The following is a 16,530-nucleotide window of genomic DNA, read 5'->3' as shown; positions in this document are numbered from 1 at the left end:
CAGATAAATTACTTCTGATGTAGTATTTCCTATAAATATTTATTTGTACTTTACTACCCACCTAAAGGTACGAGCTAAATGCATTTGTTTTCCCATGCCTGATGTGTGGTGACCTGCTACCACAACAGACTGCCCTGGAGAGACTATAAATGTTTATAGAGGCAAGCCTCACATTTATCAGTATTTCAAGAAGTAGAGATGGATATTAGGTGGGTTTTCAGCAAAAGATCAGGGTTTCTAGCCCCAGGGTATGATATGCAGAAAAGCTGACAACTTCTTTATTCTTTCAGGAATATCCTGGAGGAAAATACTCATCCAATAGTGATGGGTTTTTTGTGCGTGTGAGGTGTGAGAGAAGGTAGTTACACAAAGAACATCCAAAAATTTTAATAGGCATTACAATCATTATAATCTAGTATCTCATAATATCTGCCAACACAATTTATCTTGTGTGCTCAGAACAGCAGGCCCAAAGTTTCCTGGACCACTATCGCCTCACACCAAATCCAAAATAAATCGTCATCCTTTCCTCTTTGAATTTGTTCTGTGGCAGCAACTTGTCTTGGCAAGAAACATTAGCCATATGGACACTAGAATATCTGCTTTGACCTTGACCTCAGAATAAGTGCTGCCAAATATGTGAGGATAACTCCTGCCTTTTATTTCCAAGAGTGATGCTCCATGGGTAAAGCCCGATCTGCTCTTCTGGTTGTATCTCAGTGTAGAGAATTCATGAGTTTTAATTTGAATAGGTGTTCTGCTAAGAGCATATTGTCTGTGGCTGGCTAGGAACTGGGAAGCAGCATCCCAGATGATAGTTTATTTGGCAGAGATATTTATTCCAGAAATTAAAAAAAAAAGAGAGCTAATTTTAGCATCAGGCAGTGGAAAGTGCATTAATTGTAATTGGCTCTCACCATGTTATTTAGTCACTGTTTTCATCTTCTGGATACTCTTCCAAGTAACAGGAGGCTGCTGGGGGCAAGATGAGCTGAACTTTTTTGGTTGCAGAGCTCCACGCTTCTCTGTTTCAGAAATGATGGGTAGTGATCACAGTAGAACATTTAACTGGGTAAGAAGAACAGATACTGCTCCTTTGGTGAGTTTTTGCTACATGTATTGCAATGATCATGAATGGGTGTGAACAATACTCAGGATTCAGAATAAACTCATTTCATCACATTTGCATTAGCCAAACATGAAACAGAATCAGGGCCAGCAGACACCTAATCAGAGATCTTCTTTCATTTTCCCAAGTCCCTGTCTTCCTTTGGCCCTTAACAGACATTCCCAAAGAGTGTAGAACTAAATGGCATGACAACACTCATGGAGAAAGTTGGCCAGCTAGGAAGAGTAGAGCAGGGGGCAGGAAGGCACTCCACAGTCGTGGCTGGAAGTTGATCATCACCCAGTTTGGAGTCCTGCAGTTTTGACAAACTCGTGTCCCTGATTTGTTAAGACCATGACAACATTTTTCACCTCGACGCTGCTGGTTGAAATTCACACTAGCACAGTGCTAATGGTGCCATCTGATGATGCTCAGTGGACTGTGCAAAATGAATTTATTCCGTGTGCTTCCTGGTAGGCAGAGATCCACATTACACTCGACAGCTTCAACATATGGAAATGGTGACATGTGATTGATGTGGTCCCTGCAGGTCACGCTAACTCACGGCGTATTAGCCCTGCATCCCAGGGAGGCTTATGCTGCTGCAGCTGCCCACCTCCATTATCTGAACTAGGAATAAATGAAAGAATTGATGCTCCCAGTGGTATGGATCTGGCACCTTGTGAAATTATGTGCAGCACTGAGGGAGGTGGGAGGCAAAATTCATGCAATTCAACTCCACAGCACACATGAGCACAGAACAGGTTACAACCAAACTTTGGTTATGGGTGCAAAGGGCAGTTGTGTTAGATCACAGTGATCGCAATGTTTTTTAAAATGGCTGGGATGGCTGTGTTTTCTTGTTAATTTTTGACATTTGGAGTGACTAGATTTTCCAAAGTCGCTAAGTAAAGCACAGCATGTGCAACCCAAGTAGCCCTCTCATCAGACATCCCTTCTTGACCTATTTTTCAGCAAGGCCTAAGCAGCTGCTCTTTCAAAAAACAGATTGCTTAATGGCAGCCAAGACTGGAGGCAGCCAAATTTAGGATTTTGTGGCCAAAGGTGTGAGCAGACTAAGGTTTCTCATAATGATATGGACATTCATCTGGACACCTCCTGGCCGCAATGAAAATGAGGACGTCTGTTGTTTCTGTCCCTGAAATGCAGGATGCTTTTTAGCTTCTCCAGGGAAATCACTTGCCTATGGCATTTTAAAGCTTCACATGAGTCAATACTGCAAGGTCAATACTACTCTTTCTTTGCCACAGAAATTCTCTGTAATCTTGCTCATCACTCTCATGGCCATGGGGTCTCCATAGCTCCTGCAGATTTGTTTTTCTCTTCCTACTTTTGCAGAGAAGCAGACAAAGTTGGATGTTAACTCTTCTGTCCTTCTGCAGAACATGGAAGGTATCCTTCCTGCCAGATACACAAGCCATGCTGTCCCCATCCACTGCTTTCTCCACAGTATCTCATCCTCTTTTTGTGTTTTTTTCCTCAGGTGTTCTACTCATCTTGGCACTGACAGAAGAGCTGGTGTTTTCTGTTCAGGTACTGTCTCCCACTGTCTCCTCCTCTCAGGGCTTCCCGATGAACGCTACAACTATTACAGCTATGGGAACAACACCTCACCGCAAAGACCACCACACAGCAGAGCCCCTTCCCACGTCTGCTCAAGCCATGTCCCACCCCATCAGCCTGGTGGAGAAAGCCCCTTCCACCGGGCAAGAGCAGGAGAGTGGCCCTCGCATCGGCAAGAAAGAAACTCACCATTTGTACAACCAGAGTGCTTTGTACTCAGGACAGTCTCGCCCCAAGGGGAAAATATTCCAGGTTTTCAAAGGCAACTTCTCAGAGTCGACAGAGCCTTACCTAAAGACGACCCTGCACTCTCCCTTCCCTACCCTGAGGAGCCCTTTCACAGACCACCCATATCAGTCCCAGACCACAGCATCCAGCGATCCAGATGGAATGGGGCTGGCAAGAACTACACACTCAGACCCTTCTCCCCACCGCAACACCTCGGGAAGCCTTATGGAAGCAGAGCGAGGGGATGGGACCGAGGTAGTAGTGCAGGAGGCAGATTTTGCCACCACAACTGCTGGACCATCAACTGATCCTGAAGCAGTGTCGGTGCCTTTTAAACCCACCCGCTATGGCATGTGGGATATGCTGAGCAAAAACAACTCTTGGGTAACCTTGAATCTCAGTACAAATGTCCCTCTGTTTGCTGGCTCTGGATCTCCTACAGCAGCAGCTGGTCACTCAGTTCAGACCAGTTCTAACGTCAGCATCTTGTCCCCGGCAGCGGGAGACCCTGAGGAACTCACTCCGACGCAACACAGCGCGGTGACCAATGCCACGTTGCCGGGCAGTGCTCTCTTCTCAGTGCCTGCGACCAGGTTGTCCAGCTCCACCTCCACAGCTGGCTCCACCGCCACTGGGAACTTCCTGAACAGACTGGTTCCTGCTGGAACCTGGAAACCAGGTGTGCAAGGAAACATCTCCCATGTCACCGAGAGGGACAAACCCCAGCACAGAGCAACCATCTGTCTCAGCAAGATGGACATTGCCTGGATCATTCTGGCTATCAGTGTCCCTATATCCTCATGTTGTAAGTTATTTGCCACTTCATTTTGCTTTCTCTTTCCTTAATATTCAGATTTTGGCCCATGATTCAAGACCTAGCTGGAGACTAACAGAGGCAGGTCAGCTTGGGATGGATGAGATGCACAGGCATCACATCCACTGACCAAAGTGTTTAACTTCAAAATGCAGGACTAAAATGTTACAGTCAAAGCATACTCGCTCTATTGCTATTAAAAATCTCATGGGGCAACTCTCCATTTGAGGGTGCAACACTAGCCTGAACAACTCTAGAATGTGAAGCAGCTTTACTCCAAAGTGTTTAAGACAGTGATCAAAAACTTGATCAAAGACAGTGATTTTGTCAGACAGTGATTCTTTTATCTAGGAACTAGTATTTGCTGCCCTGAAATTGGATTTAAAAAGCCCACTGCTAGCCCAAAGGATTAGTAACATCTGTAATGACTAATAATTCAGGAAACACCAGTTTTCCAGTGCAATAAAATATTTCATTGCAGGTAGTACATGAACTATCAGATTTAAAAATCTGATGACCAAAGTGCTGGTTTCCTCCATTTTAATTCCAATTTACAGTTGCCACGGGAAGAGAAAGAAACCTTGGCCTTCAGACACCTGGAGTCAGCCACCTGCAGGACCAGGGCAGGTTGCGTTTCCAGAGCTGGCTCAGGGTCTTGTTGTTTGACTCAATTACAAAAAACACATGGGAAATTATGAGCAAGCTTGTGAGTGCTTGCCAGGATGTCCGGTGCCTAGCTGGGTTTTATCAGCTTGATGGGACAACATATTCTCTGGGGTCTCACTGTCATGAGATGTGATTATTCTGAGCTGTCTGGAGTGAAACAAAACCAAATATTTCCCAGCCTTTGCTGCCTGAGGAAACATAAAGGGGTAGCAGCACACAATACTGAGTATTAATGCTGTTATTTATGACTATGAGCTGCACTGAGGACAAGGCTAGATGAGCTACATGAGCCAGTCTCACACACAGCTTACTCCAGCCAAAAAGGACAGTGCTGCTCTCTCCTGCTCTTTCTCGTGCGCAGGCACCTGATCCTGCCCCTATCCTTCTGCCTGGGCCTGACTTTTCACCTCCTCGAGACACTTTCAGATTGTTAAAGTGGCCAAAAATTATTCACTTTACTCTTTGGTACTTTCTGTCCAACCAGTGAGCTGAATCAGCTCCCCACAGAGTCAGACGAGCATGAGACCCAGAAAGGATGAGGCTGCAGGAATGCAGACCTGGAGAGGGGACCCTACTAATCCTTTCAGCAGCTGCAAATTATTGGATTGGGTCAGCATATTTGTTAGATTCACATCTCTGGGACCATCAATTCTGCTATTGCCAATGTGGTTAAAACCACAAGTGAGAACAAAGCTTAAGGCTAAAAGATGGGCAATCAAAGAGAAACCAAAGCAGAATTTGCATGTGCATTTCAGTGCAAGAGGGAGAGGAGAAAGTGGGACTTAGCAAGCTTGTGGTCAGAAGCAGCAATATTTGATGAACTATGCCTTGTCTGTCCATCAGTAGAACTAGAGAATCAAATAAATTCTTCCAAGAATTGCGTTTTGGGCCAATATCCAAAAAGACAGCTAAGCTGGATAGAAAGCAATTTCTAAATACAAAATAAGAAGTGTAAAATCATACAACACAAGCATGGGAAGTATAGCCAGCGGTTAAATTGGTCTGTGCGTGCAGAGTGCCATATATGAGGTGAATAATAATAACATTAACAATAACAATAGTAATAATAATATGAGAAGTCTGATAACAGGAGTGCTAACCCACTGTTCATTAAATAGAGGTGTTAGCACTTTTCTTCTTTGCATTTGTGCCATATGTTCATGTGACTGCCTATTCTGGTTCTTGTGTTCATAAGCTACATCTTTTTTTAAAAAGTCAAATGCTATTTTGAAAGTTATCTGTATCAGCTCCATTACAACTGAGTGTTTAAACGATTCGGGTATTTAAGTCCTGCTTTCAAGACCAGATTCCTGAGGATGGCCTTCATCGAGACTGTCCTTTTAAAATCCGGGGATCCTCGGATGCACTTCAGAGTCGAGATGAACGGCAGGCGGGCATTTAAATGGTATTTTTGGGGGGTGATCTGGCTTTAGTGCCTAGGAAATGGATTTTATCCCGACGTTTCGCTGTCTCGAGCACAGAGGGACGCTTGGCGGTGCGCGGTGCGCGGCGCACGGGCTGTCCGAAGGGGACTGTCGCCACCTCCCGGGCACAAGCGCTGCAGCGGGGGACAGGCGGCCCGCGCTGGCACATGCTCCTCTCCCCGGGCCTAGAGCGGGCTGACGCCGGAAGAAGGATGAAGAACAGATATTTGGGTTTCATTTCATCTTCACACAGGGAAGAAGTTTTCCAAGAGAGGCTCTCACAGTTGTTGTGGCTTGAGAAGAAAATATTGTCGTGCTCCTGCCTTGGGATGCTGGAAGGCTGTGGAGACACAATCCCGTGCTCTTAAATGTCTGAGCTGCCTCAGGAGGGATCAAGCCACGGGAGAAATCACTGAGGACCCCTGACACGGGAGGTTACAGCTGTGGGCTGGTGGCTCTGCGCTCAGGCTGGCACCTTCAGCATCAGGCAGAGACAGCCTCAAGGCAGGGAAGTCAGCCACACACCCTGGGAAGACATGGAAAGAAGAGAGGAGAGGCAGCCCAGAGCCTGTGCATGAGGCTGCAGGGCTGCAGGAATCCAATTAACTCAGCTCCCTTGCCCTGCTAATGAGGGGTGCCCCGGCGCCGAGCCAGCTCGCTGACCTCCGGGCTGTTTTCCCAGAGCCTTTGAAGAACTGTGCAGTGTCCAGAGCATCTCTTCTCTGCCAGGAGCCCTTTGTCTTTCCATATAATTTCTCCTCTGTGTGAGGAGTTACAAGGAGGCTGGAAAATGTTTCTTTGGAAGGCTTCTGGGCACAGCTTGTGCTACGCAGAAATCCTTGGAAGGGAAAACACATCACGATACTGCAAAGATGTCTCTGTCCCTCTCTGATCCCTACACGCTGCTTGCTGTCACACCTTCTAGTGACAGGCACCTGTTACATGAAAACCTGTGGGCATTTGAGCTTCTATAGCAGGGCAAGTGACTTGCTAGAGAGCAACCACAGGAGCTTTTGGCTCCTCTGCCCCACTGGAACAAGTGCTTGGGATGCTGCACTCCTCACAGAGTACAGACCCTGCTGGAGTTTCCTTGCTAGCCCATCCCTGCCATGGGGATTTGCACCAAAGAGCAGGAAGGAGCAGAGTGTTTGTTCAGCATCACTGTGCCCTGACATCTGAGTCCCACCGAGGACTGGCAGGTCCCACCAGCCTTGCTGGTGGCACAGCTCAGGGACTGTAACACAAGCCTGAAGATCTGTGCCTCAAGAACTCCCCTGCTCAAATAAGATCTGGGATTTAGCCTCCCGCCCTTCCCATACATACTTCTTAACAGATGCACAGATTTCTGAGTCCCACTGAAATCCCCGACACTGCTAGCCAGAAGAGTAATGCTTTGAGTAGGAATGCACAAGCCATGTCTGCTGCATGAACCTAGGGAAATCATTTCACCTTTTGGCAGATAAGTCTCATGGTATAAATAATGAGAGTAATGTTGCAAATGCCATGGGAGGGCTGCAAAAATGAAGGATTCTGTATCATTCCCTTCCCAGAATAGCAAAATCATTTATAACAGTGATGTGATTATTTTCTTCATGTCACGGTTTGAGTTGGGTTTGCAGTGTCCTTCAGGCAGCCTGAACATTTTTGTGCATGTGCTGTTGTACATGTGTAGGTGCCTCTGTCTGCAATGCAGAACAAGAACAATATGAGCTCATTTTAAAACCCACCTTTCCAGTCCTTGGGCTCCTGGTCCTTGCGTCACTGTAACTACAGAATGACACAATAAAATGTGGAAGAACAGGAACTTGCAAATCAGATGCACAGAAGTCAATTTATCCAGTCAGTTCTGCTGACACAGGAGAACATGAGAGGAAGGCTGAGCCTCTCAACACAGGCATCAGCAGAACTCAGAGAATATGTGAAGAATTGCCTTGGGCCTAACCTCACTTAGCTCACATTTCATGCACTGGAACGCTTTCCAAAATTACCTCACTCACCTTCTCCATCACAAAACCTATGTTTGCTTTCCAGTCTGAAGCGAGCGAGATCCCAAGCCCTGAGCCTAATCCCCAGGTGTGAACTCAGGCTGAGCTGGAGTGACTCCTGTCTCCAGATGTAAGCAGCTGTAGTCAATAACCAAATCCATCCTGATACCTTTATCACATCTAAGTATGTGCTGCTACATATAGGAAACCAGGGAAATAGAAAGAAATACGGAAAAAGCACTTTTGGTCATTGAGGGAAGGGTTCTTTAAACTTAGTTTATATTGTGATTTGCAGGTGTAGGGAGAAGTAAATGAATCCTGAATCCTGAATATTGCATGACTTCTAAGTGCTTACAATTTCAGGTCTGTTAACAAGGTGTTTTGGAAAGTGGGGGAAGGGAGCATGCAGCTGTGTAAGACTGGTAAAATATTTTAGTGAGTTGAAGGGAAATACTCAGAAAACTGTAGAGAATTGGTATGATCTCATTACACTGCATTAACGAAGATGGATTGAATGTGGTATATAATCATAGTGGGTTATATTTTTTTTTTTTTAAATAAACCACTAGAAGATTAAAAAAGAGACATGGAATTACTTAGGAGTGGAGAAATGCAACATAGTTCCACTTGTGCCATGATGTAGCACAAAAAGAGGCTGGAGCCTACATATATAGGAGAGATTTCTGACAGCATAGTGAAAGTTTTTAATAAAAAAGGCAAAAGAACATGGAGGAAATTATGGTTGAAAGTGAAGGTATTTACACAAGAGTAAGCATGTCCCCACAATAGAAATTAAACATTGAAACAAAATTTGTGGGAATGGGATGGATATCTGGTCACTCTGTATCCTCAAATAAAAGTATTTTCCTATGAGATGTGCTGTATCATAAATACAGATTATGTTAAAGGTAACAGGTGAAAGTCTCCTGGTGTGCAGGTGCTAGGTGGGTGACAGTAGGTAATGGACATGTTCCCACCAGCCTAGAAACTTGTAAATCTGTGAGAATCTTATTTCTCCCATTTGTGGGATGGTTTATGTCCTGTTTCATAGGTGGGGTGGGGGGACAGATAATGCAGATGTAACTTGCCCTATGGCCAAAAAATGTCCAGTGTCAGAGCTGGAGCTCATCAGTAGCTCAGCCCCTTGACATGTGAAAAGACATGGGTTAGAAATGCTTCCAGAATCTCTGAACCTCCAGAGGCACCTGATATTTTCTAACATGTGTCACAGTCTCTGTACAAGGCAGGCTGACGCAGGGACAACACTGACATGTCCTCCTCATGGCACTCGCTGCTAACTTGAACATTGAGCAGTCAAAGGGAAGTTAGCTGAGATTTTCTGACTCACAGGAAGCAACCAGAGGATTGCTTGAAAACCAGGGAAGAGTTAACCACATAATATACCAGGATAGATAAGCAGGGTGTTGCAGCTACTAGTTCTCTCTTCAGCTCTGTTGTTGTCATTACTGCCATTTGTGCCTTCCAAACCATCTTGGCCTTCTGTGTATTTCATCCGCCTAATATGGCCTCCCTGGCCATCATAGTTGTCTGTCTGGAAGAGTTTTCTGTAATTCATGTAATTCTAATTATGGGAACAAAAGGATATCTAGGAATATAAAAGCTGTACCCTGGTCACAATATTCTGGAAGTGGGAGTATGCTGGCTACTTTAATTTCCCTAAAATATGCCCCAAATATGGCATGTTATGTGATAGATGTGGCACTTAGTGCTCTTATTTAGTGGTGGATCTGGAAGTGTTAAATTAATGGTTGGACTCAACATTCCTAAAGGTCTTTTCCAACCTAAATGATTCTATGATTCTGTGAAAAGGGAAGTTAATATTAGATGAAGAGGGAATAGCCCCATTCCAGCCCCGCTGTCCTCATTCACCATCTTAAATGAGATCTCCTCTGCTTTGAATTGGGGCAGCTTAGGTAGACATCCTTCTGCTGAAATACATATTTGTGGAAGCTCAGGGACCCATTTTCCATGCTCTTCCATCCATTTTCTTGTGTGTGCACCACGGTTGGAGGCCAAGAGTGTAACTAAGAGAGGGAGAATTATTTCTGTATGTATCTACACGTGGCAAGGCCATTTCCTGCTGGAAGAAGATGGGATCTCTCTCAATTCAGTGTCACCAGCTTTCCAGCCCTTAAACCACAAATTTGATACTTCTCTGTCAGCAGACACGATATTTTATAAGCTGTAAAAGCTCAGGCTTTAAAAAAAATATTTGCATAGAGTTGACTTTACTGGGGCTCTCACATCCTCAGGCACCTTCAGAAATGCTCTGTGCCTTAGGGATGGATCTTTTGTTGCTGGAGTACTGAAAAGCTCCAAGGACTGTTGGGTGCCACCAAGACTGGTGAGGACTAAATGCAAGTCCTGCATCACTTTCTAATCTTCCCAAGCCTGCAGGCTGGGCTGGGACATAGAGAGGGCAGCAGCCAAAGTAGGGATAAAAGGTGCAGCCCTTCAGGAGGAGAGGCATTTCCCCAGGCAGGGAGAGCAGTTCTGGGGGGCCATGAAGTGCAGCAGCAGGATTCAGACTGTTGGGCTGTCAGCAAATGAAGTTGTTAGTGACAAAACTGCCAGAACTGAAAGACATTGATTTTTTTTTAAATTACTCTTAGTAGTTTATTCTCTTTTTTTTTTAAATAGAGCTCTAGCCTTGCATTTTGTGTTGCTATTTTTATGTGGTAGATGGGATAAGGAATTAGATCCATGGCACATAGGTAGCTGCAATGTTTGTCAAAACATACATAGCAGATAGCAGCAGTGATCTCACTGCAGTCTTTTCTTTCCTCTGAGTTATCATTCTAATACATAATTCTACCTGTAGCTGAGGAAATAATATATTTTTCTGCTTCATGAATATTTTCTCTTCTCTTCTACCGTGAGGGATTTAGAAATTATAGAAGGAATTTACAGCAGGGCATTTCCTATTTCACAGGTTCAAGTACATGTGCAGCTGTCTGTATAAATCAGGTAGATTACAAACACAACTGGCCAATGAATTCCACGGGTGTAAGGGAAGCAGACAGTGCTCACACATTACAGCTCTGAGCAAACCCTTGCACACGCCCCAGCTTGTGCCTGATTGGGGGCTGGTGGGAGCAGTAAGTCTGCTGCTGTGGCTTTGCCTGTCTCTTGTAAAGTTGCCAAGATTACCCATCTGAATGGCAACAGAGATGAATAAACTGAAAGCAATTCCTGAAAATAACACTCAGACAGCTTTGTGTTCAGCTGCCTGCTGAGAGAGAATAACCTGGGCATTTCTGGGGCCCAGGGATTCCTGTGGCCCTGGGACCAGACAGACTCCTGAACATCAGATGTTTCACTTGCTAGTCACTTTGTCTTGCCTAACTGCTCTACTTTAAGTTCAGATATTTCAGACTGTAAAAGCTTAAGTGAGCTCCACAGGTGAGAAAAAAAACCCCACTCTCAGACATTACCCAATGCCCAGGCAAGTGTGGGGGAACAGGTTACCTTTATCAGTAGATTCCACATCCCATGGCTGATGGAGACAGGCAGAAAAATCCCAGCTCTGATGTTAACACTATCCTGGAAGTGTAAGGTATGTGAGACTGGTACCACTGGGGATCTCCACACCATCTTATCCCTCTCTCATCCTACTCAGGAATCCGTCTGTTCCTCTGGCTGGTTGCTGATGTGTTGGAACGTGGTCACAAACCAAAATCCAAGTTACAAATGGCAGACAACAGAGGCAGGGATCAGTGGCACTTCAGGACAGAAGCTTTTGGTATTGAAGCCACGCAACTGCAGCATTTATGAAGTTGCTATTTGAAATAGGACAGGTATCTCTCACTGCCCCTTGCTAATGTGTTCATCACTGCAGCCTCTGAACACAACAGATGCAGAAAAGATCCCCACAGAAGCATCTTAGTCCCTGGGGAATGCCCTCTCTCCTACAGGGTCTGTAAATCCCTGCTTAGGTATTAAATTGCCATCAGTTACAATAACAAAGCTTTCCATTAATCAGGCAGCCGCATCTTGAAGATTATACACTCACATCAAAAAGAAAGTAAAAACTGCATATTCTGCCAAGCCCAAAGCCTCATCTGCTTGGCCCAGATTCTGACATAATTGTGTAGGGTTTGTTAGCAGAGAGATGGGACTGACTGAGACTGGAGCGTATGAATGCAGGTCACCAGCCCTCTCCATAAGTAACAAAAAGTACAAATCCATGGTACTGATGAGTCCTTTTGAAAGAAAATAACCAGATTTTTGACATGTTTCTATTGACAGCAGTTCTGCTGACAGTCTGCTGCATGAGAAGGAAGAAGAAGACATCTAACCCAGAGAACAACCTGAGCTATTGGAATAATGCTATTACCATGGATTACTTCAACAGGCATGCTGTAGAGCTACCAAGAGAGATCCAGTCACTGGAGACTTCAGAGGTACCTCTCTTGCAGAACTGGTGTCTGGAAACTGTAACTGATGCCATGTTGGGAGAAGGGAGAGGAAGTCATATTAATAAAGCCTTGAAATCCCTACACATGTTCAGGGGAACAGCTTTTAGGGAAGGACTCACTCCTACGCATGTATTAGATGGGATAAACATCTCAGCAAAACTGGATTGACCTCCTACTCCCAGGCACTGCAGATGTGTTCTGTATTGCTGCGTGGTGACAGGAGTTAACCACCTCTTGGTGAATTTGTTCCTGGGTTTCTCTTCCTTGTGAGCCTAGAGCCAATATCAAGCCATGCCATGAAGGCTTTAGGAGAGCCCTTTGGGCTGGCTCATTACTGACAGTCAGTCTACTGTGCATGTGCCACACAGCATAAAAAAGGAGGCTTCTGGGAGTTAATAAAACAAAGAAATTTTGTACATTTATGTCTCAGGAGCTGCCTGTAACTTCTCAAATACCAGTTCAGGGAATGAGTGTTCCCACTACAAAAGTAATCAGAACATCAGTATGTGGGGGAGTGTGATGGTGTGGTGTACACTCATCAGCCTTTACTTAAGGGATCTGACTGGTTTGGAGAGATTATTCACACATGAGCAGGTGATCCTACTGATAGAAATCTATTCCCTGGCCTCAGAGACAGAGAATAATTCAGTTTATTTCAAAGATAATTAAAACGTAGAAACAGTGGAGAGTCTGAGTTTATGCTAAAATGATTTTCAGATAAGCTAGCTGACTAGCTCATGTGACTAAATTAAAAAAAAAAAAAAAACTTTAGAAAGGAACCTCTAAGATGTGATCAGACAAACAGTCATAGTCACTTCATTAACCCCACTTTGCTGGCAATCATGTTGCTCAAACTAAGGCAGGACCTGGTCTAGATTGCCCAGAATCAAATGTCAGGCCTATTCATATACAGGATGGTCTTCAAAAGCTGTCTCATTTAAACCTGATCAGAATATGACTGAACTGGGGCATACTCAGGTGGACCCATATGTGTGGCTTTCTAACCGTGAAAAGAAGTTGTAAATGCATCTTTGAGGAGTCAAGCCCAGCTGAGAGATAGGAAACACTTGCAATGAGTCAATAAAGTGAAAAAAAAAAAAAGAAAAAAAACAACAAGAAATGTGAAAGCTCCAAAGGGATTGGAAGTTAGGTGCAGCTGACTTCTGGGTCACCAGGCTGAGCAAGAATCAGCAGACCCTCAGAGGAACTTTTCACTCACAGCTCCTCCTGCCTGACAAAGAGAAAAACCAGCTCACCAAACCTGGCTCTCCAGAGTCACAGCCCACAACATTCAGGCACCTTTGGGGTATTGGGAGGAATGTCCTGTGTGCTCGTGGAGGTTGAAGGGTGTGAAATGCTCAATCTGCTTCTTTCTTTTTCCCTTAGGACCACCTGTCTGAGCCGCGCTCCCCAGCCAATGGCGACTACCGCGACAGCGGGATGGTCCTGGTGAACCCCTTCTGTCAGGAAACGCTGTTTGTGGGACACGAGCAAGTCTCTGAAATATGACCCCCCGGCTGCCCCCGTACTGCAGTTTCATCTCTACTGTCTCCAAATTATAAATAAATATATATATATTATAAATATAACCTTTGTGTAACCCTGAACTACAAGAAATGTTTTCAGCTTTTCTTTTGTCCCTCAGAATTGTCAGCCCCTTTTTTATAAGTGTGGTAAAACTTTACAGAACAAACTGTGGCTTTATAAAATAAAGGTATTTCTAAGCAAAACATCTGTCAAGTGGACTGTATCCTTTCTGTGACTCCAGTACTGCCTGAGCACCAGCTGGGGTGAGCCTTTTACTGTCCCACTTCCAGTCTGAGCTCCAAAACTCTTTTATATGAGCAACAACAAGAATGGCCCTTTTTTCCTGCGTAAGTGTTTTAACCACACTACACACTGGACTCACAGATGCTACACTACAGTCCAATAAGCCTAGAATTATTTCCTGAAGATCAAACAGCCTCAAAAGAAGGCATGTAGAGTGCCCCCTTCAAAAGAACAGAAAATTCCTTTCAATTTATCAAAAATCTTGCAATCTGGTGACTAGGGACTACCACCAATTGAATGCTGTGGCTTTGACCACATTTCCACTTCCCCAGTGTTTTATTTATCTTGTGTGTTTAGACTGCTGGTGCCACTGAATCAAGTTTCCTCACACCCTCTTCTCCTCTCTGGGACTTTCTTTTCCCCCTTAAGAAGGAAAACACAGGATTTTGGAGCAAAATGGCAATTCCTTCCTACCCTGTTAAGAGCTAGATTGCAGACTCTAATAGTGTTAGGGGAATAGTAAGGCTGAACAAATCTTAAATGATGGATTAAAAATAGGTTGCTGCAAGGTGAAATTAAGATGGAACATGAAATGACTTGGCCCAAATCGATGCTCTCTCTTTGAGTAACCTGGAACTGTTACTGTGGGACCAATTCTCAGTTTTGCTTCTTAAAATACTTTTTTAAATCATTCAGCAAGTGAAATTACTTCTGTCCTTTGAAGTCTTGTCCTCTTTCTCCCCACCTGTGGCCACCAATTCTGCTAGACACTTTTCTGCCTTCACTCCTCACTTCATCAGGAGCAGACTGTGAGGGGCAGTTTAGCCCCTGCTCCAGCTGGCTGCTCCTTGTCACTGGCTGCTCAGGTTTAACGCTTGGCTGCATGAAAGGGAAGTTTGAGCAGGACAGGGTTAGTGTAGTATCATTAACCATATGCCTTGTTCAAGATGAGCCACAGCTGGTACTAGAAAAGAGACTTAAAGCAGTGGCACATCTGGTCCAGCTGTTCCCACTTGCCGCCAGGGTCCCAGTGGCTGCTGTTGGTCAGAGCAACATGACAACTTTACTAAATGATGGCTGGAGTCAGACCCAGACTTGGCTCAGGGGGCCACAGAGGCCTTGTTGCTCCTCCTTTCTCCTCATCCCACACATGCAGTTCTGCTGTGCCGAGGCACAAACCTGAATGTAGACTACAGGCTTCTGGAAACTGGAAGATTGTAATGTTACAGGGACTCTCCTGGATATTTGTTTCTCTACTCAGCATCAGAGAGTAATGCTGGGCTTTCTCATCAGGTGATGGGGCAGGCAGGATGACAAGGCTCTGTATGAACATGGATGGGCACTTTGGGAATATATCTTTTCACTGAGGGATAAATGCTACCTGCGATCCTCATGATCAATTACCAAATAACCTCCTAGAAACCACTGATAGGAGAGTAAAAATTCCCTGAGGGTGTTGCCAAAAGCAAAAACAATCCCACAAGGTTCTTTGTTTTTATTTAAAGGAGGTGGACAGAGAGAACAAGGTTACGGAAAACTAAATTCAGTTCTTTGAAAAAAGAGTCCATATTATTACATTTGTTTTCTGTACATGGTATTACTTTTGCAAGGGAGATTTTCTAATTTGACACAGAGCAACTATATTGAAAATACTGTGTAAGAAATACTGTGTAAGAAATACTGGAGGATACTTCCCATTTAACCAGCACAGTTTGCTTGGTAATCTAAAGGCAGAACACCTAAACTAGCCAAAGGTATTTGCAAAGCTGAGAGATGCTGTGCTGTTCCCAGTCTTCACACAACCTGGAAATGGTGACCTGACTTTAAGCAGCCTTGCAATTCTCCAACTTAGAAAAACAAGCGAAACAAACTCCAGCTATCAACCCGGCGAGCCCGGATTAGGCACCAGTGGAAGACAGGGATTTCTGATTGTATCCTGTCTCGCCAAAGACTCACCACTGCCCCTGCACAAACCTACACTGCATTAGGGCAATGCCCAACATCAGCACATTACAATCATGCCTACAAAGATGCACACACGATGATCCTACACTGGAACAGCATCCTGGCTGTGAAGTATCCCTGTGTGTAGGTAGAAAAAGCCAGACCTAACATTGTCTTATGAAGGATTGCACTGTATCAGGAGCACATCCTACTTACTACTTATTATTACCTATAAACCCACCTGATCACTAGTAGCTAAAGAATAGTGACATAAAAAGAAGAGCAGGGGAAATATCCCTCTTACCCTGCAATAAATCTCTAGGATTGTTTTGCCCTTTTCTTTTAATTCACATTTGCCTCACTATGTCACCACGTTACACAGGCAAAGAAGTGAAACAGGCCCTTGCTGAGCAGACAAAGAGCGATTGATTATGTGAAGTTAAACTCACTGAGGTGGGGTGGACATGAGGGTGCTTGTCCTTGTGAAATCTGCTGGGATTGCCTGTCCCTATAAAATCTGCTGGGATTGTGTCAATATGCTTTGGGTGGGTGGTGAAGGCAAATTGCA

At 44.6% G+C, this 16,530-nt stretch overlaps 1 protein-coding gene across 5 annotated transcripts in view; it reads left to right on the top strand.

The window, feature by feature from the left end:
* The window catches only part of TMEM108 (transmembrane protein 108), a 178,488-nt gene extending 164,510 nt beyond the window's left edge, over positions 1–13,978 (top strand). For all 5 annotated transcript variants that reach the window (XM_068205042.1, XM_068205023.1, XM_068205031.1 and 2 more), the window contains 3 exons: positions 2,613–3,725; positions 12,079–12,233; positions 13,635–13,978. In XM_068205042.1, coding sequence (XP_068061143.1) covers positions 2,613–3,725; positions 12,079–12,233; positions 13,635–13,757 — 1,391 coding nt within the window. In that variant the 3' untranslated portion in view covers positions 13,758–13,978. The remainder of the gene's footprint in view (positions 1–2,612; positions 3,726–12,078; positions 12,234–13,634) is intronic.
* Positions 13,979–16,530: the final 2,552 nt, after the last annotated feature.

Source organism: Anomalospiza imberbis, chromosome 1 (genome assembly GCF_031753505.1).
Source record: "Anomalospiza imberbis isolate Cuckoo-Finch-1a 21T00152 chromosome 1, ASM3175350v1, whole genome shotgun sequence".
NCBI lineage: Eukaryota > Metazoa > Chordata > Aves > Passeriformes > Viduidae > Anomalospiza > Anomalospiza imberbis.
Note: the sequence above shows the minus strand (reverse complement) of the source record. Positions and strands in the feature narration are given on the sequence as shown.